We start from the raw sequence: 24266 nt of genomic DNA on the forward strand, positions 1-24266 counted from the left end.
TCATTGGAAAAGACCCTGATGCTGGGAAAGATTGAAGGCAGGAGGAGAAGGGGACAACAGAGGATGAGATGGCTGGATGGCATCACCGACTCGATGGACATGAGTTTGAAGAAGTTCCAGGAGATGGTGAAGGACAGAGAAGACTGGTGTGCTGCAGTCCATGTGGTCACAAAGAGTCAGACACGACTGAGCGACTGAATAACAACAACAAGGTGAATATTCACTGCCATTAATAAAGAAATGTTTCCAATCACATACATAAATAACATTTAAAAGATAAAATTGAATTAAACCTATTATTTAAAAATAACAGATAATGAAACTGTAAAAGCACAGAGCTAAAAAAAAGAAAATGCAGGGATTTAAGTTAAGATTTAGTTGCAGTTGTGGCTTTAATTTGTTGCAGAGATCATTCATTCATTCACTCATAGTAATTACTTCATGCTTTATAGTCTCCTAGGCAATAAGGATACATTGGCAAATCAGACAGTGCTGGCTTTTAATAAGTTAAGCACAGGCAGGTTAAGTAAAATCATATCTGTAAGCTGTATAAAAAACATTTAAGGGAAACAATTTTAAAGTGCTTTTCATCAAAACCACTCTAGTTTCAGTTATATTGCTGTTGCGAAGTCGCTTGAGTCGTGTCTGACTCTGTGGGACCCCAGAGATGACAGCCCACCAGGCTCCCCCGTCCCTGGGATTCTCCAAGCAAGAACACTGGAGTGGGTTGCCACTTCCTTCTCCAATGCATGAAAATGAAAAGCGAAGTCGCTCAGTCATGTCCGACTCTTCGCGACCCCATGGACTGAAGCCTACCAGGCTCCTCTGCCCATGGGATTTTCCAGGCAAGAGTACTGGAGTGGGGTGCCAAATACCACCACTCAAAAGTGAAAATTAAAGCAGTGATAATACTCCTTTTTGGGGTGCATTTTGGCTGAATTACTATCAAAAGTAGTTGGTTAATGTTAACAATAAGGAGAGAAATTTGAAAAATATAAAAAATGATATCTGATCCTTGTGTAACTTTTGCTTATTAATTAGTTCTAAGAAAGTATCAAACAGTATAAACCTTTGCTCACCTTTATCAATATTAAGTGATTGTAATGTTACAGTTTGGACTGTGCCACTATTCAACATATCATTGGTATATTTTTGTAGCCCTTTCAAACTAATTCACATTGTTCAATGTGATTTAAAATACAATGAGATTTAAAAATCAGATGTACTATTCAGTTCAGTTCAGTTCAGTCGCTCAGTCGTGTCCAATTCTTTGCGACCCCATGAATCGCAGCACTCCAGGCCTCCCTGTCCATCACCAACTCCTGGAGACAACCCAAACTCACGTCCATCGAGTCGGTGATGCCATTCAGCCATCTCATCCTCTGTCATCCCCTTCTCCTCCTGCCTTCAACCCTTCCCAACATCAGGGTCTTTTCCAATGAGTCAGCTCTTCACATCAGGTGGCCAAAGTATTGGAGCTTCAGCTTCAACATCAGTCCTTCCAATGAACAACCAGGACTGATCTCCTTTAGGATGAACTGGTTGGATCTCCTTGCAGTCCAAGGGACTCTCAAGAGTCTTCTCCAACACCACAGTTCAAAAGCATCAATTCTTTGGCACTCAGCTTTCTTCACAGTACAACTCTCACATCCATACATGACCACTGGAAAAACCATAGCCTTGACTAGGTGGACTTTTGCTGGCAAACTAATGTCTCTGCTTTTTAATATACTATCTAGGTTGGTCATAACTTTCCTTCCCAGGAGTAATTGTCTTTTAAATTCATGGCTGCAATCACCATCTGCAGTGATTTTGGAGCCCCCAAAAATAAAGTCGGACACTCTTTCCCCATCTATTTCCCATGAAGTGATGGGACCAGATGCCGTGATCTTCGTTTTCTGAATGTATTATTACTAATATTTTACCAATAATCTAATTAGCTGTGTATTTACTTATATTGATAAATCTGGCTTATACATACGAGTTTCTAAGTAAGCTTATTTGCCGGGGTCCAGCCCCGGCTGATCCAGGGTATTCGAAGGAGAGACGGCATAGGCGACCTATTTATTTAAATATTTATCAAAGACATAAAGAGTAATAGAATGAGGATAGCTCAGTGAGGAAATTCAGTGGACAAAAGAGGCAGAGTAGCTTGGTTTACGCGGGAGACCAATAAAACTTCAAGACAAGAAGTTTGCACCACTTACGTAGGCCGCAGGCGTCCTTCCGTTCTCCCGAAGGAGAGGAGACACTGAGGCCTCCCGGGTCGGATCTTAGAAGCCCAGGCATAATTAGTAAGCATGGTGGGTTCCGCGCTCCAGATGGAGACTCAGCCAGAATTTGAGAGAGAGAGTGACATAGGGAGACCAAGTTTCAGTGAACAAGGCTCGCACTTTATTTTCCAAAGTAGTTTTTATACCTTAAGTTATGCATAGAGGATAATGGGGGAAGGGGTGGAGTCATGCAAGGACAGCAGTTCCTGGTCCTAATCGAAGCCAGGCTTTCAAACTTATCATATGCAAAAGTTAAGGTGAATTACATCATCTTCTGGCCAGGAGGCCTGTTAACATTTTAAGAAACTTATTTTTCTCTAAAGGTGATTATTCCAAAGTCAGGCACCAGCCTCCAAAAAAGCATTGGACAAAGCTGCATTCCTATAGGGCAAAGGTGAGGTGGGCTCAATCAAGAAAAGAATTAACTCAAGGGTCCAAGGTTACAAACTTGAGACTACTACTTACATTTCTATACACCCATTATATCAATCAATACACTGCCAAGGACACAGTAGGTAAGGAGTATGGAGACTTAGCAGCAAACATTGGCCCAATAAGTGAAAAACCCTTCACCAATACAATTTCTAATCAATCTTTTAACTACTCAAAGGAATCTGTGTTTAGATAGTTTAGAACATCTCCTGCCTCTCACAGTTGGGAGGCTCTGAACAATCACATGTGGCCGGAAAAACCTATTCAGGCAGGCTAGAGGATTTCCAAAGGAGTTTGTAGGTTGAAACACTGTCACACCCAGGAATTATTAACTGGAGCTGTAAGCTAACTCTTTTTTCAGAGAGAGGTAGTGGGGGACAGCCCCCCATAAAGTCAGAGGTGTAGGTGAAAGCACAAAGCAGAAAGTAGGCAGACTCTGGTTTGGGGGGTAGATGCTCGAGAATTTCCAGGGGGACTCCTGAGGCTCGATCCCGCCTTTGCGTATGCCGAGCCTCCTTCCTCAAGACCTTTATCATGGGTGGGGCTCCTCACGCTGGCTCCCGGCAGTGACAGAATTCTAGTTGAGCTATTCCAGATCCTGAAAGATGATGCTGTGGAAAGTGCTGCACTCAATATGCAATATGCACTCAATATGCAATATGCCGGCTCCCGGCACTTATTGAAACCCTAGAACATTTTAATATTTTTTTCCAGTTATAACTCAGTTTTATTGGCAAGCAAAGGATAGTACACTCTCTAGGCCTGAGGGCGGGCTGACCCAAAAGGAGAGGCCTCAATCCCTCTTGGCTTCCTCCTTTTATATGTTTGTCTCCTTCCAGCCTTGAGCCTGCCCTATGCAAATTGGGCTGGCCAAGAAGGGGGCCTGGCTGTTTCACCTGAAGTTCTCACTCCTGTCAGTGGATTTTCCTTTGTTCCGTTTTTGCAGGCTTTTTCCTTTGTCTTTTAGCCACCACCATTTTGGGCTCCTTTTTCCTATTCTAACTATCTAACATTCCCCCCCTCGAGATGGGAGGCCCAATTCTTTGGGAATAGGGGTGTTGAGGTCTCTCTGGCTACTTCCTGCTCAGCTGGGATGGCTAGGGGAATTGGGCCTCCCCCTCTTGCTCCTAGAACATTTAAACTTAATCCTAAAGTTCCTCTGTAATTTATCTTACTTTCTCAATCTTCAGGGAGCTGGATACCATCTTTAAACTAATAATTCTTTGAACACTAGGATATCATGGCATAGCCCCTATCTTTCCTTATGGGCCAAAACAATTATTCATCTTCCTACATACATATGACAGCTAGTCATTTTTATGTTTGACTATGTACTGTAAGTTTTCTATATTTTAAATCAGAGCAAATCTAGATGGTACTGAAATGGTTGCTGGGAGAGTTAAAACTATTAAGGAATTCTAAATTTTAATGTTCTTATATCTGAGTGAAAATCTATATTTAATTCCTGAGTTATTAATCTTTAATCCAGTGTCCTAAATTTTGTACTGTTCTGATCACAGGCACTATTACACTTCTAGAACTCTGGCACATGATTCCCTCTTCTAAATATTTGAACAAAATATGGAAACCTTTAGTAGATTAGGTTGGCATTTTGAAAGAAATGTTTAAAGGATAGAAAACATGAAGACATCGAGTTTCAAAATATAAATTCCTAATCCTAACTTGTTGTTTAGTCGTTAACTCGTGTCTGACTCTTTGCGACCCCATGGACTGTAGCCGCCAGGCTCCTCTGTCCATGGGATTTCCTGGGCAAGAATACTGGAATGGGCTACTATTTCCTTCTCCAGGGAATCTTCTCAACCCAGGGCTTGAGCCCACATCTCCTGCATTGGTAGGCAGATTCTTTACTCCTGAGCCACCAGGGAAGCCTAAGTGAATTAAATTTTAGCCCAGGACACTAGTTTTCAACCAGAGGTGATTTTGCTCCTCAGGAGACATTCACAATGCAAAGGACAACCCCCTACAACAATAATCCAGCCCCCAAAATACCTATTGTGCAAGGTTAGGAAACCTTGGTCTAGGTGGACTGACGAGCTAGGCAAATATGCAACTAGTTTCATGGCTCCAAATCTTAGCTCATACAGTCTCCTCCCAATAGTTGGCCTTGTCTTCATCTGGCTAACTCCAATATCCTTCTAAAACTCATCTTCCATCTCCTCAAGGAGTAGATTAAATGCCCCTTCTCTGAACTCCCAAAGCAGCAGCCTGTCTATTCGTCTATTGTTTTCTGCACATAACAATTAAACTGAACTGTTTATGCATCTATTACTTTAATTAGATAAAGTCCTGAAGTTAAAACCTGTTTCTTAGTTTTCCTAGACAAATAATATTTTTGAACAGAATTGAACTAGATGAACCATATCCAGGAGAGATGCTAATCAAAGATATTCAAATTTTAGGAAATTTGAGTATTTGCCTTGATACTGCTGCATCTTCAAGGATGAACTTCAGGACACCAGGTTCTCTTTACATCAGGGCTGTACTAGACTTTGACTCATTAGTTACTCTACTGTTACACCATGAGACTCCCCTTTTTGGCTCTTGAAAATTCTTTCCACGAGTCTGATGCCATAATGTGCTAATCCTATAAGTCAATCTTTTCAAACTCTCTGGTTACTTTATTTAGCTTGACTTTCTGAGATTCCTATCATCATACTTGGTTTATTTTCCTTTGTCGTATACACAGTCTCAGGGTCATATGCAGTATCAATTACCAAGTTTATTTTTTATCCCTGCATGAAGCTTGCTTCATCACTCAAGGATAAGCCAATACACTGTCTTAGTCTCTGGCTTTGGATTCCCAAACAGACTCCATTCTTCTGTTTCAAAACTGATGCTTCCTCTTCTGTTACCCCTAAAACTGTTTCCTCTAGGGTTCTAGTTTCTTTACGAGCTGAAATGGTTGACCCTTCAGGGTTAATGAACAGTCAAGCTTTTCAGTAGCTTTGCCTGGTAACTGATTTACTCAACTGCCCTGTACTTGGTGGTAGTTTTAAAATATCAACTGCCTTTCTCCCACATAACCAAACTAAACAAAAACGTCAAACAGTAAATTATGGTTGCTAGAACAAAGGTCAAAAGAAGTTTAAGTATTTTATTTAGGGAATACTTTTAAACTACAAAACAAAGCCTAAATTAGTTTAACAACAGCTAAGCACTGAATTTAAAAACATCAGTAGCATATATATATCGTAATAATAAGACATTCTAAATTTCTAATTTTTCTGAAATGTCAGAGGATGCTGACAACTGACACAAATAATTAGAGATGTGTAAGTGCAAACAAGAAGTAGTGTTTTCTTCATTGTTTAAAAAAGGCGGGGGGGGGGGGGAATAGCAATACCCATGATCATACAATAAGTAAACAAAAATTTTTAAAGAAAACTTATTTTATTTCATCCTTCCACTTTTTTTTTTTTTTTTTCACTAAATACCATTCATTTTTATTAACTGTGTGCTTAGTCGCTCAGTTGTGTCTGAGTCTTTGCGACCCCATGGACTGTAGCCTTCCAGGCTCCTCTGTCCATGGGGATTCTCCAGGCAAAAATACTGGAGTAGGTTGCCATTTCCTTCTCCATATCCTTCCACTTTTAAGTAGTCATTTTCTACCTTAAAAGTAAAGAAGTCAAATAAATGTAGACATGTATTAATTTAGGTATAGAGGCTATTTTCTTAAAAACAGCAGTCAATCAATAATGAAAATAGTAATGAGGAAACATCCCAACTGATTTTGACATTTAAAACATGAAACAAGTTAAAACAATTTTTTTTTTATTGATTTACAATGTTGTGTTAGTTACAGGTGTACAGCAAAGTGATTCAGTTATACATATATAAATGTATATATATATATAAATTTTTTTTCTTTTTCAGATTCTTTTCCATTATAGGTTATTACAAGATGTTGAATATGTGAAAGTGAAAGCTTTGCTTCCCTGGTGGCTCAGCTAGTAAAGAATCCGCCTGCAGTGTGAGAGACTTGGGTTCGATCCTTGGGTTGGGATCTGGAGAAGGGAAAGGCTACCCACTCCAGTATTCTGGCCTGGAGAATTCCATGGACTTTGTGGTCGGACACAACTGAGCGACTTCCACTTTCACAGTTGGTCCTTGAAGTATACAATAGGTCCTTGCTATTTACCTAAAACATGAAGCTTAGACAAAAATGTTTTGCAAACAGGTACCACCCAAACAGTGAGAATACAATGTTACACTATCTTTCCTAGATCTGGGAAAAACTGGTTTATGTTCTACAATGACACAGCTGTTCTCACTGAAGAGCATTAAAATAATAAAGTCATTAAAGAATCATGATACCGAAAGTGATTATAATACCTTAACATCAAGATAAGCATAACTAGAGTATCTAGCTAACAATCATTATGATGAATGAAAAAGCTTAATTAGGCAGAAATTTTAAATTGCTGAAAATATACTGAATAAAAAGCAGCTCTTAAGAAATTTAACCTGAAGTCCAAGATGAGAAAAATGTATTCCCATCAGATGTAAACGTACATTCTTTTAGACAAACAATTAACTAACAACACATTTTCATCTTGTTTCTTACAAGTCCACTCTTGGAAGTTGAAAAAGATGTCAAATGCTGACTACTTAAAACTATGAACTGTAATGTAAAACAAATGTATAGTTACAAAAGGGGAAAAGGAAGGTGGGGAGGGACAAATTAGGAGTATAGGATTAACAGATACAAACTATTATACATAAATTAGAGCCGCAACAAAGATTTACTGTAAAACTATGAACTATTTTTAAGCATAACAAAAAAATTACAAAGAATAATATAATGGTCATGTTCTCTTGTGTTGTTAAATGTTTGTCTGATTTTTAAAGTGAAACTTATGTTCTTTAAAGTTCAAATTTTTATGGAAGAATTTGAGGAATTCTGCAAGAGAATACTACAACCAAATATGTAAGAGACATATATTTTCAAACAAATTAACAAATCTAGTTGACTTGATGAACTTGTTAATAAAACAATGACATATTGATAATTTTATTTCCTAATTTCCTTATGTGAGAGGAATTTCTGCCAATGAAATACTTCATAAATTCTACCCAGAAAGAATGTCATTTACTGTATAATTCTCTTCCTAGGGAAAGATTTCCTTCCAGGAACAGAATAAGTAACTTTTACACACATGCAAATATACACATATACAAATACTGAATAGAGGTGCTCCCAATGTTGAAAATAAAATTCTTATTGAAAGCCGTCTACTACCCCACCTAAATCCTTTCATACAATTTCTTTACAGTTTATTGCTTTCAACATCCCTGAACTTTCCTCTGAAGTTCCTTGTATCAATCAAGTCCACCTTTTTGCTATCATGGAACCAGCTACTTACAAATTCTTAGAATTCATACAGGTTATTATTCTTTGACACAGATACTAACTGTCAAAAATTACTCATTTTTATTTGTACTAAAGCTAGTTCTGATTTCACATGGAGAATATGATGGGGCTACCATTTCAGAGTCAAGCAATCTTTCTATCTTCTGTAAGGCCTTGGAAAGAGCTTACTGAACTAGTACCCAGAACATCATGGGTGAATAATGATTTTTAAAATGCTGAATGAAAACAGGCTTTGATGAAAATGCCAAAGAAAATAACAGGTGAAGTGACTAGCTATGATAGGTAATATGCATTTTAGGGTTGCTATAAAATTACTTATATAAAATACATAGCACAGCAAGGTAAAAATTAATTCCGTAAAACCTAATCTAACAATAATTATACAGTCTTCCCTGATGAAATCTGAGTTTCCTGAAGCCTCTAAAACTAAGAAAAGTCACAGCAGAAATACCAAATTGTAAACTGTTACAGCTGGAGAGGACATTAAAGAAAATACAAACACTCTTATAGATGAAAAAGAAAAGGCACTTCTTCAAAGTTAATTTGTCTCATATTCAGATAGTTCCAGATAGAGTAAGAATCAGAATACAGGCTTCTTTGACCCCAGTCGTCTTTCTACTATGCCATACCATACTTTAAACATATTTCCATCTTTTACAGCCAAAATTAATATTATCTGTCTTAGAAATAATAAACTTTTATTGATGTGTAGTTGATTTATAATGTTGTGTTAATTTCAGGTGTACAGCAAAATGATTCAGTGATTTATATATATATATGTAAACACTTTTTCAGATTGTTTTCCCTTATAGGTTATTACAAAATATTGAGTATAGTTCCCTGTGCTATACAGTTGGTTATCTATTTTATAAATAGTAACATGTATATAACAAACTATTTATAGCTTCTCCAAGGGCTTGCTTCTCCTTTAGTATATCTAATGAATCAAATTATTATGAGGCATAAACAATCTTAACTTCTTAAAATTAGTTTAAAATCAGTTACGTTAAGTGTCAAACTAACAATTACAGCAAGGATTGTATTACTTTTATGATCTCTTCTGAGAAAACAAAATCTCTGTGGCCAGGGATTTTTATTTTATTCATTAAAATAACTCAAATGCTAAAACAGTATCCAATATACAGTAGGCCCTCAATAAATATTAAATAATTCAACTTTATTGGAGCTAACTAGTTTAAAGATATTCTATTTGACATCAATAACCCAAATATCTGAAGTCCTAACTTTCCCTTTTGGTTCTCATTCCTTAATTTTAAGCTAATAGAAGTTAATACTATAATAAATAATATGTGTATAGTTATATATTTACTGTATATTTAATCATAATATATACTAAACATTGTTAATAATAGTTCACTTAGTATGTTTTTATTTTAAAGATATTCTCTAGGTCTATAAGATAGAAAGGAAAAACTAATTCTCTGGTCTAGGAAAAATGCAAATATTCCTGTTGTGAACACCTTAACGTAACTTATCTCATCAGCCTTCACAGACAGAACATCGTGCAATGTAGAGAATATTCTTAGCAGTAGTAAGCTAAACACAGCAACACATTTTGCAGAAATATTTTTCCAAAAGTTCTTTCACTTGAGCCAAAATATAACTCATTATAAGCAAAGCTATAGTAAGCAAAAATTGTATGGTTAAGATAGTTATTTTCTATGCTGACTTAATTGAAGGATAGTTTTTATTTATTTATATTATTTATTTATTTCTCATTTAATTTTTCCCCAGTTTTATTGAGATATAACTTTTTTTTTTTGGCTGCACCTCACCACTTGTGGGATCTTAGTTCCCCAAGCAGGGACTGAACCTGGGCCATAGCAGTGAAAGTGCAGAGTCCTAACCAGGTAATTTCTAAGGTTTAACTCTTTAGAGCTGTGGTCTCCTAACTTTTTTTTTAATTTTTACATATTTATTTATTTATGGCTGCACTGGGTCTTCGTTGCATGCAGCTTTCTCCAGCTGAGGTGAGCGGGGGCTACTCTCTAGTTGCGGAACACAGGCTCTAGAGCTCTAGAGTAGGTGTGGTGCATGGGTTTAGTTATCCCGAGGCATGTGGGATCTTCCTGGAGCAAGGACTGAACTTGTGTCCCTTGCATTGGCAGGTGGATTCTTAACCACTGGACCACCAGAGAGTTAGGAAAGTTAGTCCTTTCCTAACTTCTTTTGAACATACTGCCCCATCAGTTTAAAAAATACGTGAGCATACACCCTTATATATACATGTTGACTCCATGGAATTCAGGTGTGTACGGATTTTCCTCAATTTATGATGGGGTTAAATCCCAATAAATCCACTGAAGGTTGAAAATATCATAAACTGAAAATTTATTTAATACACCTAGCTTAGCCTAACCTACCCTTAAATTGGGCAAAATCATCTAACACAAAGCTTACTTATAGTAAATTGTTAATATATAATAAATAAAGCTTATTGAATATCTCATGCAACTTATTGAACACTGGGGCTTCCCAGGTGGCACAGTGGTAAAGAAACTACCTGCCAATGCAGGAGACACAGGAAATGCAGCTTCAATGCTTGGGTAGGGAAGCTCTCCTGGAGGAGGAAATGGCAACAGACAGCCATGAACAGAAGCAGCCATGGGGCCACAAAGAGACATGACTGAGAGACAAAGAACGCAGCACACACGTACTGAAAGTGGAAAACGAATGGTTCTACGGGTGCAGAAGAGACGTACTGGTTGTTCACCCTGTGGTTGACTGGGAGTTGTGGTTTGTTGCTGCCACCTGTAAGAGCACTGTACCACATATCACTAGCCCAGGAAAAGATCAAAATTAGGATTCCTACTGAATTTATACTGCTTTTGAACCATCTTTTAGAGTTGAAAAATCTTAAGTTGAACCATCCTAAGAAAGGGACTGTCTATTTACACATCCACATATATGTGCACTAATATATTTTATATTATAAAATATACACAAAATGGAAACTTTAAAAAGATAAAGTAAGTACTAATAGAAATTCTACTGTTTTCTTCCTATATTCCAAAGTTTGTGCATCCTTTGGGACAATTCACCCCATTCTGCAGCTCATAAATACAAATGAAAGACACTCTTCCACTAATAATTTTTTTTTTCCCAAACTAAGCTTGCCTTTGACTGTGTGGATCACAATAAACTGTGGAAAATTCTGAAAAAGACGGGAATACCAGACCACCTGACCTGCCTTGTGAGAAACCTATATGCAGGTCAGGAAGCAACAGTTAGAACTGGATATGGAACAACAGACTGGTTCCAAATAGGAAAAGGAGTTCATCAGGGTTGTATATTGTCACCCTGCTTATTTAACTTATATGCAGAGTACATCATGAGAAATGCTGGGCTGAAAGTAGCAGAAGCTGGAATCAAGATTGCCGAGAGAAATATCAATAACCTCAGATATGCAGATGCTGCTGCTGCTGCTGCTAAGTCGCTTCAGTTGTGTCCGACTCTGTGCGTCCCCATAGACGGCAGCCCACCAGGCTCTGCCATCCCTGGGATTCTCCAGGCAAGAACACCTGAGTGGGTTGCCATTTCCTTCTCCAATGCATGAAAGTGAAAAGTGAGAGTGAAGTTGCTCAGTTGGGTCTGACTCTTAGTGACCCCATGGACTGTAGCCCACCAGGCTCCTCCATCCATGGGATTTTCCAGGAAAGAGTTACTGGAGTGGGTTGCCATTGCCTTCTCCAATATGTAGATGACATCACCCTTATGGCAGAAAGTGAAGAAGAACTAAAGAGCCTCTTGATGACAGTGAAAGACGAGAGTGAAAAAGTTGGCTTAAAGCTCAACATTCAGAAAACTAAGATCATGGCATCTGGTCCCATTACTTCATGGGAAGTAGATGGGGAAACAGTGGAAGCAGTGTCAAACTTTATTTTTTTGGGCTCCAAAATCACTGCAGATGGTGATTGCAGCCGTGAAATTACAAGACACTTACTCCTTGGAAGGAAAGTTATGACCAACCTAGATAGCATATTCAAAAGCAGAGACATCACTTTGGCAACAAAGGTCCGTCTAGTCAAGGCTATGGTTCTTCCAGTGGTCATGTATGGATGTGAGAGTTGCACTGTGAAGAAAGCTGAGCACCGAAGAATTGATGCTTTTGAACTGTGGTGTTGGAGAAGACTCTTGAGAGTCCCTTGGACTGCAAGGAGTTCCAACCAGTCCATTCTGAAGGAGATCAGCCCTGGGATTTCTTTGGAAGGAATGATGCTAAAGCTGAAACTCCAGTACTTTGGCCACCTCATGCGAAGAGTTGACTCATTGGAAAAGACTCTGATGCTGGGAGGGATTGGGGGCAGGAGGAGAAGGGGACGACAGAGAATGAGATGGCTGGATGGCATCACCAACTCGATAGACATGAGTTTAGTAAACTCTGGGAGTTGGTGATGGACAGGGAGGCCTGGCGTGCTGCAATTCATGGGGTCGCCAAGAGTCGGACACGACTGAGCGACTGAACTGAAGCATTTAAGTAAACATTGGGCAGCATGATTTCACAGTAAACACTGGACAGCATACTTTCAGGTCAGGAGACAGCGAGGGCACTGAGAACTGAACTTGCCAGGACACACATTTGGATAGAACTCTATTTTTACTCCAAAGAAGCAGATCACTGTGTGTCATAGACAATATGTAGATAAACGAATGATGAAGACCACAGGTCTAACTATATATATATAGAATACAATATACTAAGTCTAATAAATATTTATATAAAGACATATTCTTGTGACTTGTCTAGAAATATTTGTCAATGATACGATTAAGTCTCAAAAATTTAGAATCCAGCCTTGTATATTACTGTGAAAGTCTCCAATATGTGAATCCAGTCTAATGATGATTAGATATATCATCTAATATAATGATTCAAAAACACACTATTATGTAAAATAGTACACAAAAACCTTGAATATTCCCTGTTAAGTCTTAGAACAATAGTTTCCTCAGATTTTATTCAATACTTGTGACAATCAGTAAGTTATATCTTTCATGTTTCTTCATTTCTGCATTGGTGTGCCTACAAGTTTTTAATCACAAACAATTTTGCAGTGATGGGTATTCTTAGTCTGTATATTAGTAAATAAGAGAGAACTAACACTAACATTTGTTGAAAGTCTATGTGCAAACACAGCTACATTTTACAGACAATATATCACTTAACTTTCACAACAATCCTTAAATGGTAATTCAGTTCAGTTCAGTCTTGTCCACTCTTTGTGACCCCATGGACTAAAGCACGCGAGGCTTCCCTATCGCCAACTACCGAAGCTTGCTCAAATTCATGTCCATTATTTTGGAGATAATTATTATTCCCATTTTATATATTAGAACTAAAAGGTCAGGGGATTTAAGATCAAGGTCACTCAGCCAAGTTTCAAATCCAGGTCAATCTGGCTTCAAAGCCTATGCTCCTTCCATCACACTGAAAAAAGGGTTACAGTAACTGAACTAGTCTAAGAGTATCTAGATAAAATACATGATCTACAAACCAATCTTAAATGAAAGATAATTTCCTTTCATTCTAAAGTTGAATAAACTATTAAATAATAACTAATAAACTAATAAACAATGACTATAAGCGGTTAAAGCCAAGACCTTGGAAAAGATCACTATAAAGCTACCCTCCAATTCTGTTTTAAAGTAGTTTAAAATTGTTCCTCCTCTAGCCTGTCTTTATCCTACAGACCAAATACAAAGCTTAAGAGGGTCAGCATTGACCACAAGAATTCAGTTGAGACTAAAGCCCAGGGACTTCCCTGGTTGGCCAAAATCATGCCACACAGTTGGCCAAAATCATGCAACACAGTGCGGCTGAGAAAAAAAAAAGCCTAGATTATTACAGAAGCATTGCTCAACTCTTCCTCCTGAAAATCTCTGCCACAAAAGAGGACAATTTCCAAAAACTGTGTCTTAAAGAACCAAAAAGCAAATAAACTAATATTCTTCATTAATAAAAATCTCTCCTTAAAGGTCAATTTTATAAAGGGTAAACTACTGCAATAAATAATATTATACTAAAGCATAATTCCGTGACACAGATCAATCCTTTATCAAATTTGGAAATCGGATTTAGTAATCTTAGATTCCCAAGAGCTGCTTCATAGTCAGATATGTGGGGAGATATACAAGTGTACTAATGACACCAACCGCAGAGATAGATTTAACTATGTAGAGAAAAGGGCCACAGAGGGGTTGCACTTCAGTCTTTCCATTTATAACACACTTTCTCCTTTGCTAAGTCTTAGGCTTGAAAGTGACTTCAGAATGTATCTGGTTTGAGTTCCCAGCCAAGTAAGTACTATTACTAATGTTTATATAACAGGTAACAGGATTTTAGACCTTAAATAAAGAGTTGGAGGCACTGGGAGCTTCCAGTTTCTTACAGTATTATTTTTTCAACTACTAGAACACTGTTTTCCAATAGGTTAAAGAGAGAGCTAATATTTATTGAGCATTTATGAAGAATCAGACACATATGTTATCTTTAACTCTCACATGGACCACATTTTACGGAAACTAAGATCTAGGATTTTACCCAAGGTCACATCTACAATTAGGAGCAGAGCAGAATTTAAACCCAGGTCTGTCCACACAAAAAGGTTCAGGAAGTAATTTAGGATAGACTAAAACAAACTAGACCTATAGGGCAAGGAATGACACTGACTCAGAAACTGGCTAACTTCTGCAGGCCTGTCAGCTGGAGCTGAAGGAAATATGACCTTTACTCCTAACACTCTGGGGCGGTAAGACGGCTCTTCTGCGCGTGGGTCAATACATCACTACTCATGGAAGGAAAGGGGAGAGAATGAGGTTTCCCGGTGGCCCAGACCTTTTCCTGGCCGCAGAAATGGAGAAGGGTCAAACCAAGAGGCCTGGTCCGGATCTGAGTGGTGCCTAAGAGAAGCAGTGCAACAAAGGTCGCAAAGGGCGCAGACTTGAAAATCACGAGTTTTAGACGTGTTGGAAAAGAAAATGTGAAAAGCAAGCAGACTGGGAAAGTACACAGATTCACTTGAGGAACAGGGGTTGGGGTTGTGGGTGAATTGTCCACTGGCAGAGTTGTCAGTGGATCGGTAAAGGGAGGAAAGGGACAGGAAGGGAGGTCTCGGTGGGAGCCACTCTGGGTTCATTACCTGCCGGGTGGTTGTACAACGGCCTCAATTTCTCAGGCAGCAGGAGCTCCACTTTATCAAGGACCCGGTGGTAGGTGGCCCGCAGGCCCCGGACGCCGGCGGCTGACATTTCTGCGGACGAGTGATCGTGGGCAGCCGGGTGGTAGAGTGTCCGCGTGCTCGTCCCTGGCAGGCAATGTAGGGCAGCTCGTCACTTTCCCCTGTATCAACGTCTCGCGCCCTCTCTCCGTGGGTGCCTGCCCTTCCCGCTGCTGAGCCTGACCCCCCAGCAAACCACCCTTTGGCCGGCGCCCACAGAAGGTTGTGGGGGCGGAGACTCTGCGACGGCCCGCCCCGAGCCCGCCTACTGGCTTCTCTCCGCCGAGATCCGGGAGGAGTGGCTAAAACAGGTGGTTAAAGGAAGGCCTCACCGAGTCAACCCAGAGGCCTACCGGCAGCGCGCTTGCGCAGGCAGAGCTGCCCGCACCGATTGGCCCGTCCCCCAAAGCAAACCTCCAATTTCTTCTTCCTGCTCTGGAAGCCATGTTGGAGAAGGGAAAGTGAAGCTCGGTCGGCGGATACCCTTTCACTTTGGTTAAGGAGGCCCCTAGACAAAATGGACTATTCGGGCCTTCTGTGCCCCGACTAAAGATGACGCCGCACAACTCTCTTGCTTCCTTTGGATTGAGACTCGTGAGCGCGAGACTTACGACTTCAGCAACTTCTCGATTCCTCATTTATCCACAGAGTATTAAGGATTTAACTAGAATGGCTTGAACCCATTTTTCTAGGGTAAGGGCGGCCATGGCACACACCTGCCTCAATGCCCAGTGGTCGTCATCTCGCGAGAAAGGCTTGGAAGGGCGGGTGTACAGAACGAGGAGAGGGAGGAGTCGAGGCCGCCTCCGCCTCCTCCTTTAGGAGGGGGTGCCGAGGGAGGGGACTGTTGCTGATCTTTGGTTGTTCTGGGTAGTCTGAGAAGGAGAGTATGAAGCGAGCTCCAGCCCGGGTACGGCCGGACTTCTCAGGCGAAGGCGCTGCTGCCGCCACCGCCGCTGCCATCTAACTCGCTGCGCTTGAGAGCCCCGGCTCGTGGATGGTGCCGGTGCGGCTCGGGTGTTGATCCGCGCGTGTCTCTTCCCCTCCTCCCCTCCCCCACGCGGTGGTCTCCCCTCCTCCCCCAGCCTGGGAGAGCCATGTCTCGGGGTGGCTCCTGCCCACACCTGTTGTGGGACGTGAGGAAAAGGTCCCTCGGGCTGGAGGACCCGTCCCGGCTGCGGAGCCGCTACCTCGGTGAGCAGGGGCCCCGGGGCAGGGGCGCGGAGGTCGCCGCCCAGAGGTGGGGGAGGGGGCCGCGTCGCGGGGGCTGTTGGAGACGGGACAGCTTCTGGGCGGGGGCGTCCCGGAGACGCTGAGGTGCCGGGTGGCCCTCAGCCGACGGACCCCCCGCCCTTGTTGTCCTCCCATGGCTAAGTCACTCTTTCATGCTGCCAGCCGCCGCCCTGCTCGGGTTTTCCTCCGGGGGCCGGACCTGGGGCGGACAGTATTGGCCGGGAAAAGGTGTTGGCATCGTTTCAGGAGTGGGACTTGGGGGAAGACTTGTCGAACCTCCCGGAGCTGCCGCGTTTAGAGCCAAAGTTGGCGCTTTTGCTCTTCCGCGCTCTCCCGGCTCAGCCGAAGGACCTAAGTTTGTGTTGACCGCCCCTCCTCTGAAGTCTCGGTTGGGCTTAGGTGTCGGCGGCGACGCGTTGACCACCCTCGGGGACTCCACGCTCCAAAGAGACTGGGGGTAAACTGTTCTGAGGCTCCGAGCCAACCTAAAAGTGATAGCTGAGCTGTCCCCACCCCCGCGCGCGTTCCCAGTTGGACTCTGCTGTTCAGTCGTTTAGATTGCTTTAAGGAGGTGTAGGGTTTCGCGTTCCCATCCCCACACCGGTGAAACACTTGGCATTTACTGTTTCTTAGTTAAGCTTTCTAAAAACAACCTTCGATACTTGAGGGAACGGTAGTCCAGTGTTTTTTTTTTTTTCCTGTTTTGTATAAGTGGATTTGTGAGGATTCTGGGTCACGCCTGAACTAAAAGTGGATGGATTTAGTTAAGAGTCTTTTTTCTTCTTTCCTCTGCAGTCTTATCATTACTCTTTATTCTTTCTTTTTTATTTTTAATTTGAAGGCAAGACAACATCATTAAAAATTTTTTCTTACCAATTTTGCAACTTTTATCTTAGGTATTTGTTGATGTCATTTAAATGCTTTAAATGTCATTTAAATAATTTTAAGTCAAATGGTTTTGACTTAAAATCAATGAAAGAAATTGGAATCTCATTACACCTGATAGTTCTGGTTTGTGATTATTTGAGAGAAGTTAACAGGTATTTTTTTTCTTTCCTCCTGCTTTTTAGTGTCTCAAGTGACATGAGTACATTCTCCTTGTAAAAATGAAGCACAAATTCTTATGATTCCTCCCATTCGTTTCACACACACACCCTTAGAGAGGTAACATGTTCTGTTCCCTGAATATTCTTCTAGACCTTTTCCTTTGGATTCTCACAAGCACATGTGTACGCATAGAAATGCTGTAGGAGTGTGTATGTGTGTGACCTGCACGTATGATGTCATATTGTAAATAGTATTTTGCACCTTTTATGTTACATCTTGGAGACCTTTGCATGGTCGTAGAAGTAAATCTATCTGTACAGTCTTTTAAACTGTTGCATAGTATTTAACAGTATGAAGTTGTCAAGGTTGACTCAGCCTTCTTTTTTTTCTGTACGTTTGCCGTTATTAACAGTGAACATCCTTGTATCAGTACGTGGTTTTTGTGCATTTGTTCTAGGATAAGTACCTGGAGTGGTGATTAATCTTTTTAAAATTTAATATGAATAGAGAGTGCTTGTTTAAACCATTAACCTAAAAGATGTGGAGTATTTCTTTTAATATTTACTTGCTGAGAAATAACTTAATTTTAGCTTAATAAAAAGAATACATGTTCTACATGAATGAATTTATATGTGGGCCTTTATTTCAATTTAGTTGGAGCATTTGAATGAGTAGTAATTATATTTAGTTTTATTATTAATGTTTTCTGCTGGCTCAGTTCAATTGTATCTATGATAGAGTCAATTAAAATGTAGTAAGATCATAAATTTTCTTTTTCCCTTCCTCTTCTAGCTCCATAATGGAAGTGAAGTTTGTCTTGGGTGGAGGGAATTGAGAAATGTGACTTCACTGTCTTTAGTAGAAAGCCTAAATTACAGATTTTCAAACATATATATGCATACAATGAATTCCATATCTTACATAATATTTTAAATGTGCTAGTAATATATACTTTATAATTATTGCATTCTTGAAACAGCTTCCTTTAAAAGTGGGTTTTTTTTAATATTCAGAAATAGTTTGAAAAGTAATTTCTTGGCCTTAGGAGACTTTCTTTATACTTTTAGTTTATCTAGCTCATCCACATTCCAGTGCTAATCTTGGCTTGGCATTCAGGAAACAGCAAAATCCACATTAGCACTGTCTGAGTTAATGAGATTTTCTAAAAATAATTAAAACAATTATTTATTTGGTGCACAGGGCCTTAGTTGTGGCATGTGGGATCTTCTGTCTTGGTTGCAGTATGACAAATCCTTAGCTGTGGCCTGCAAGTTCTTAGTTGCTGCACATGGGATCTAGTTCTCTGACTGGTCAGTGATTGTACCTGGTCCACCTGCATTGGGAGCTGGAGTCTTAGCCACTGGACCACCAGGAAAGTCCCCCAGAAATAATATTTTGAAGTACTCATAAAATCTTTTTAAAAAGCCCCCTTTTAAAAAGGGTTTTGAAAAGTAAGTGGATTCTTTTCTTTTTGGAGATTTCAGTATTTAAACATTTTGATTGTTTATAATATCATAGTTTAAATATTTCTCTAATTATCCATTATATGTATTTCTAATAATGAATTACTTCTAAATAACAGTAAAATGGGATAGAAGCTACTGGCATTTTTTTGGTGACATATGCATTTCAAATTAATCATAGCATGTATCTTTTGAATAGTAGTACTGAAACATTACAGGTGATTTTATTTAAATTTGGTTAATTATCTTTTTTCCTCCTATCACAGAAAATTATTTCAATAGAAATTTATGTTTCAAAATTTGGGAAGCTGGAACACACCATGTGTGTTCACATGGTCAGGTTCTAAGTCTGGTGGGGGCCTGCTTCCTGGTTCATAACCATCTTTTCACTGTAACCTCACAAGGCAGAAGAGGTGAGCTAATTCTCTGGGGTCTTTTTTTATAAGGGCCCTAATCCAAGTCTTGGAGAAGGAAATGGCAACCCACTCCAGAATTCTTGCCTGGAAAATCCCATGGACAGAGGAGCCTGTTGGGTTACAGTCCATGGGGTTGCAAAGAGTCTGACACGACTGAGCATGCACACACCCAAGCCTAATCACCTCCCCAAAATTCCTGTCTCCTAATACTAATACCCGGAGAAGGCAATGGCACCCCACTCCAGTACTCTTGCCTGGAAAATCCCATGGACGGAGGGGCCTGATGGGCTGCAGTCCATGGGGTCGCTAGGAGTCGGACACGACTGAGCGACTTCACTTTATTTTTTCACTTTCATGCATTGGAGAAGGAAATGGCAACGCACTCCAGTGTTCTTGCCTGGAGAATCCCAGGGTTGGGGGAGCCTGGTGGGCTGCCGTCTATGGGGTAGCACAGAGTCGGACACGACTGAAGCGACTTAGCGGCAGCAGCAGCAGCAATACTAATACCTTGGGGGTTAGAATTTCAGCAGAGAAATTTGTCCCGAGGAGGGGGTTGGGGAAATAGGAACCACTAAGCCAGTGACAACTTTATAGTGGAGATTGAAATATCTTTTGTAAGGGGATTAGAATGTCTCTGTCCTTTGAATATCATTAGAGTTATTATGTACTTGAAGTGGTTAATTTTGCATTTAGATTAGTCTTGTAGTGTATCTTGAGTACATCTATATTCAGACTTACAAAGTTCTTGAGAAAGCGTTGCAAAGTTACAATATATTTTATAAGGGTCAGAAAATTTTGAGCTTTGCTCCTTTGTTAGCTACTGGGAAAAGTAAGTGAAATATTTGTATTTTGTTTCCTTAGTCTTAAAAATAAATCTCAATGAAAGCTGAAAAATGTCTGATTTTAATAGTGAATGACAGATATGACAAATATATGTTACAGAATATACTGATAATTCCTGAAGATTCGGCCACCAAATGCGTATTATTAATCATAGCAATAGCAGACCATTGAATAGCTCTGCTGTAGATTTCATTCCTACCTGGTATAGAATTAAAGTGTTTAAAAGGGATAGGAACTTCTGATAGCATGGAATTTATATTACAGGTATGTTTTATGTCTGTTTTTCAAATGTTTTGACCATTATCCACAGTAATAATACATTTACATGGCAATTTGTGATACACATATAACTAAAAAGATTTCCCAAATGACATTTAGCCTTATCAGGTATGGTGCCAGAGCAGGAAATGGCAACCCACTCCAGTGTTCCTGCCTGGAGAGTCCTGTGGACAGAGGAGCCTGGTGGGCTGCTGTCCATGGGGTCGCATAGAGTCGGATACGACTGAAGCGACTTAGTATGCATGCATGCATTGAAGAAGGAAATGGCAACCCACTCCAGTATTCTTGCCTGGAGAATCCCAGGGATGGAGGAGTCTGGTGGGCTGCCGTCTATGGGGTTGTACAGATTCCGACACGACTGAAGTGACTTAGCAGCTGCAGCAGCAGCAGCAGGTATGGTGCATTCTGCTTTCATATCATGTTAAAAAATGTTGGTGTTTACCCAGTAGAATATCCACTAATGAGTATTGGCTTGAGGTTTGCAAAACTACTAGGTGGTGTGTATTTTTTATAATTGTAACTGAGTGTTAGGGTGACTGATTTAGGGTGGCAGATTAAAAAAAATTTTTTTTTGAATACTGCTGATAACTAGTGATCTGATCTGATGATAACTAGTGAAGATATAGATAATAAAACTTTAAATTTATACTTTGGCAAAGAATAAGTAGGGTAGGACACTTAAATCCTTGGCTTCGCCCCCCTCCTTTTTTTTTCCCCCTATGTCCTGAGGCCTGTGGGGTCTTAGTTCCCCAACCAGGGATTGAACCCAGAGCCTTGGCAGTCAAAGCCCAGAGTTTTAACCACTGGACTGCCGAAGAATTCCTAAATCCTTGTTTCTTGAGTAATACTTACCGTGGGATTTCTGAGTTGTGTGGTAAGTGTGTTTAACTCTGTAATAAACTTTTTCAGAATAATCATACCATATGGCGTTCACATCAGTAATGTTTGAGAGTTCTAGTTGTTCCTTCTCATCAACACTTGGCATTATGTCTTCTTAATTTTAGCTTTTTAAATAGATATGTAGGTATTGTTTTAATTTGCATTTTATTTAATCCTCATGATTAATGATTTTTAGTATATTTTCATGGCTTATTTGCCATCCATATACTTTGGTTAAATATTCAGATTTACCTTCTTAATATTGTAATACTTTATATAGCCTTTGATACAAATCCTTAACCAAATAATGTATTTTGCAGATATTTTCTCCCTGTTGTGTCTTTTTTTTTCTTGACAGCATCTTTTATAGTTCATGCTTTTTTGTGTACCTAAGTAAAGATTAATCTTTATCTTTAATCTTTACCTAATCCAAGGTGACAGAGATATACTATGCTTTTTTTCTAGAGGTTTTCTATTTTTGACTCTTACATTGTGGTGGGTTCTCTTGTTACTGAGCACAGGCTCTTGGCATGTGAGCTCAGTAGTTTTGGCTCCCTGGCTCTAGAGCACAAGCTCAATAATGGTGGAGCACAGGCTTAGCTGCTTCATGGCATGTGGGATCTTCCTGGATCAGCGACTGAACCCATGTCTCCTGCATTGGCATGTGGATTCTTTACCACTGAGCCATGAGCCGGGATTTTATGTAGATGATTATGTCATTGTGTATTGAGATTTCTTCCTGGGAATTCCCTGGCAGTACAGTGGTTAGAACTCCATGCTCTCACTGCTGAGGGCTTGGGTTCAATCCAAGGTTAGGGAACTGAGCTCCCACAAGCCTTGTGGTGTGGCCAAAAAAAAAAGATTTCCTCTTTTTCACCTCTGTTATTTTTTTCTTCCTTTTATAGTTGTACTTAGGACTCCAGTAGAATCTTGAAGTAGTAAGAGTGGAGATTATTGCTTTATTCCTTGTCCTAGTAAGAATTCAGTCTTTAACTGTTAAATATGTTGTTGACTGTAGGTTTTTGTAGGTATCTATTGAAGAAATCCCTTTCTGCTCTTAAATTGCTGAGAGTGTTTATCATGACTAGCTGTTGAATTTTGTCAAGATTTATTCTAATGAGTTGATTATATGATTTCTTTTTCATTGATTATATTAATACATTAACAGTGATTGGTTTTTGAGTGTTGAAGCAACATTCAATTTGTGGGCTATGGCTATACATCTTTATGTATTGCTGGTTTCACTTTTGGTAAAAATTGGCTGTTTTTGTTCATTAAGGCTATTAGCCTACAGTTTTCTTGTTGTATTTTTGCCTGCTTTCGGTGTCCAGATAATGGTGGCCTCATAATGAGTTGGTTGTGTTCTTTTTTTCTGAAGAGTTTGTGTAGACTTGAAATTACTTCATCATTGAAGCCATCTCAGCTTGGAGTTTTCTTTGTGGGAAGGTTTTGTTTTGTTTGGTACTTCTAATTTTGAGATAACTGTGGACGCATATGCAGTTGTTAGAAATAATACAAAGAGATCCCATATACCCTTCAATCAATTCCCCAATGGTAATATCTTTATGGGAGGCCTGGCGTGCCGCGATTCATGGGGTCGCAAAGAGTCGGACATGACTGAGCGACTGAACTGAACTGAACTGAATATCTTGTACAACTATTGATATATTAATGTATCACAATCTTGAAATTGATATAGATTGAGAAATCTTATTCCTATTTCCCCAGTTTTATGTGTGCGTTTGTGTATTTTGTACCATGCAATTTTAACATTGGTTTTAATTAATTTTAATAAATTGTCAATTAATATTAATAGATTAAAGTGGTTACCAGCATGTATAAGACACGGAACAGTTCTATCATAATAATTCTTTGTGATACCATTTTTAATCACAGCTACATCCTTTTCTCCTGACTGCTAACCCCTGGTAACTACTAATCTCTATTTCTATAGTTTTGTCATTTCAAGAATGTTATATAAATAACATGTTGTTATGTAATATTATAAATTGGGGACTTCCCCGGTGGCTCAGTGGTAAAGAACCTGTCTGTCAATATAGGAGACATAGGTTCAATCCCTGGGTTTGGAAAGATCCTGTGGAGAAGGAAATGGTGACCCACTCCAGTATTCTTACCTAGGAAAGCTCATGGACAGAGGAGCCTGGAGGGCTACAGTTCATGGGGTTGCCTAGAATCAGACCTGACTTGGGGACTAAACAGTAACAAATGTTGTAAATAACAGCATGTAAACTTTTGAGATTGAGTTTTCACTCTGCACATAATTCCATTAAGATCCATCCAGGATCTTATTGTGTGTGTCAATAGTTTATTTCTTTCTATTGTCGATTATTATTTTGTGATATGGGTATATGACTAATCATTCATTTGTTGACTGATGTTTGTATATGTTTCTAGGTTTTGACTATTAGAGAACTGTTAAGAATATCCATATACGAGTTTCTGTATGAATATAAATTTTCATTTCTGGGATAAATGTCCAAGAATTGTAGTTATTGCACTATATGATAAGCACATTGTTTACTTTTGTAAGAATTGCCATATTTTTTTCCAGTATGGCGGAACCATTTTATGTTCCTATCACCCACATATGAATAATCTATTTTTTCTGCATCATCACCAGCATTTGGTGTTGCTGTTGTTTTTTATTTAGTAATTCTCATAAGTATGTAGTAATAAATCGTGGTTTAAAGTCATAATTTCCCTAAAGGCTGAGTTGAACATCTCTTCATATGCTTTTCCTTTTTTATGAT

The 24266-nt window shown here is 39.5% G+C and overlaps 2 protein-coding genes across 7 annotated transcripts in view; one reads left to right on the plus strand and one right to left on the minus strand.

The window, feature by feature from the left end:
- Positions 1-16081, minus strand: part of MPC2 (mitochondrial pyruvate carrier 2) — a 30512-nt gene extending 14431 nt beyond the window's left edge. The window contains exon 1 of the mRNA XM_010846011.1: positions 15258-16081. Within this exon, the coding sequence (XP_010844313.1) occupies positions 15258-15366 (109 nt within the window). The 5' untranslated portion in view covers positions 15367-16081. The remainder of the gene's footprint in view (positions 1-15257) is intronic.
- Positions 16082-16164: 83 nt separating this feature from the next.
- The window catches only part of DCAF6 (DDB1 and CUL4 associated factor 6), a 180342-nt gene continuing 172240 nt past the window's right edge, over positions 16165-24266 (plus strand). For all 6 annotated transcript variants that reach the window (XM_010846012.1, XM_010846013.1, XM_010846014.1 and 3 more), the window contains exon 1: positions 16165-16529. In XM_010846012.1, the coding sequence (XP_010844314.1) occupies positions 16433-16529 (97 nt within the window). In that variant the 5' untranslated portion in view covers positions 16165-16432. The remainder of the gene's footprint in view (positions 16530-24266) is intronic.

The sequence above is a fragment of the Bison bison genome, unplaced genomic scaffold (genome assembly GCF_000754665.1).
Source record: "Bison bison bison isolate TAMUID 2011002044 unplaced genomic scaffold, Bison_UMD1.0 scf7180017864229, whole genome shotgun sequence".
NCBI classification, from domain to species: Eukaryota; Metazoa; Chordata; class Mammalia; order Artiodactyla; family Bovidae; genus Bison; species Bison bison.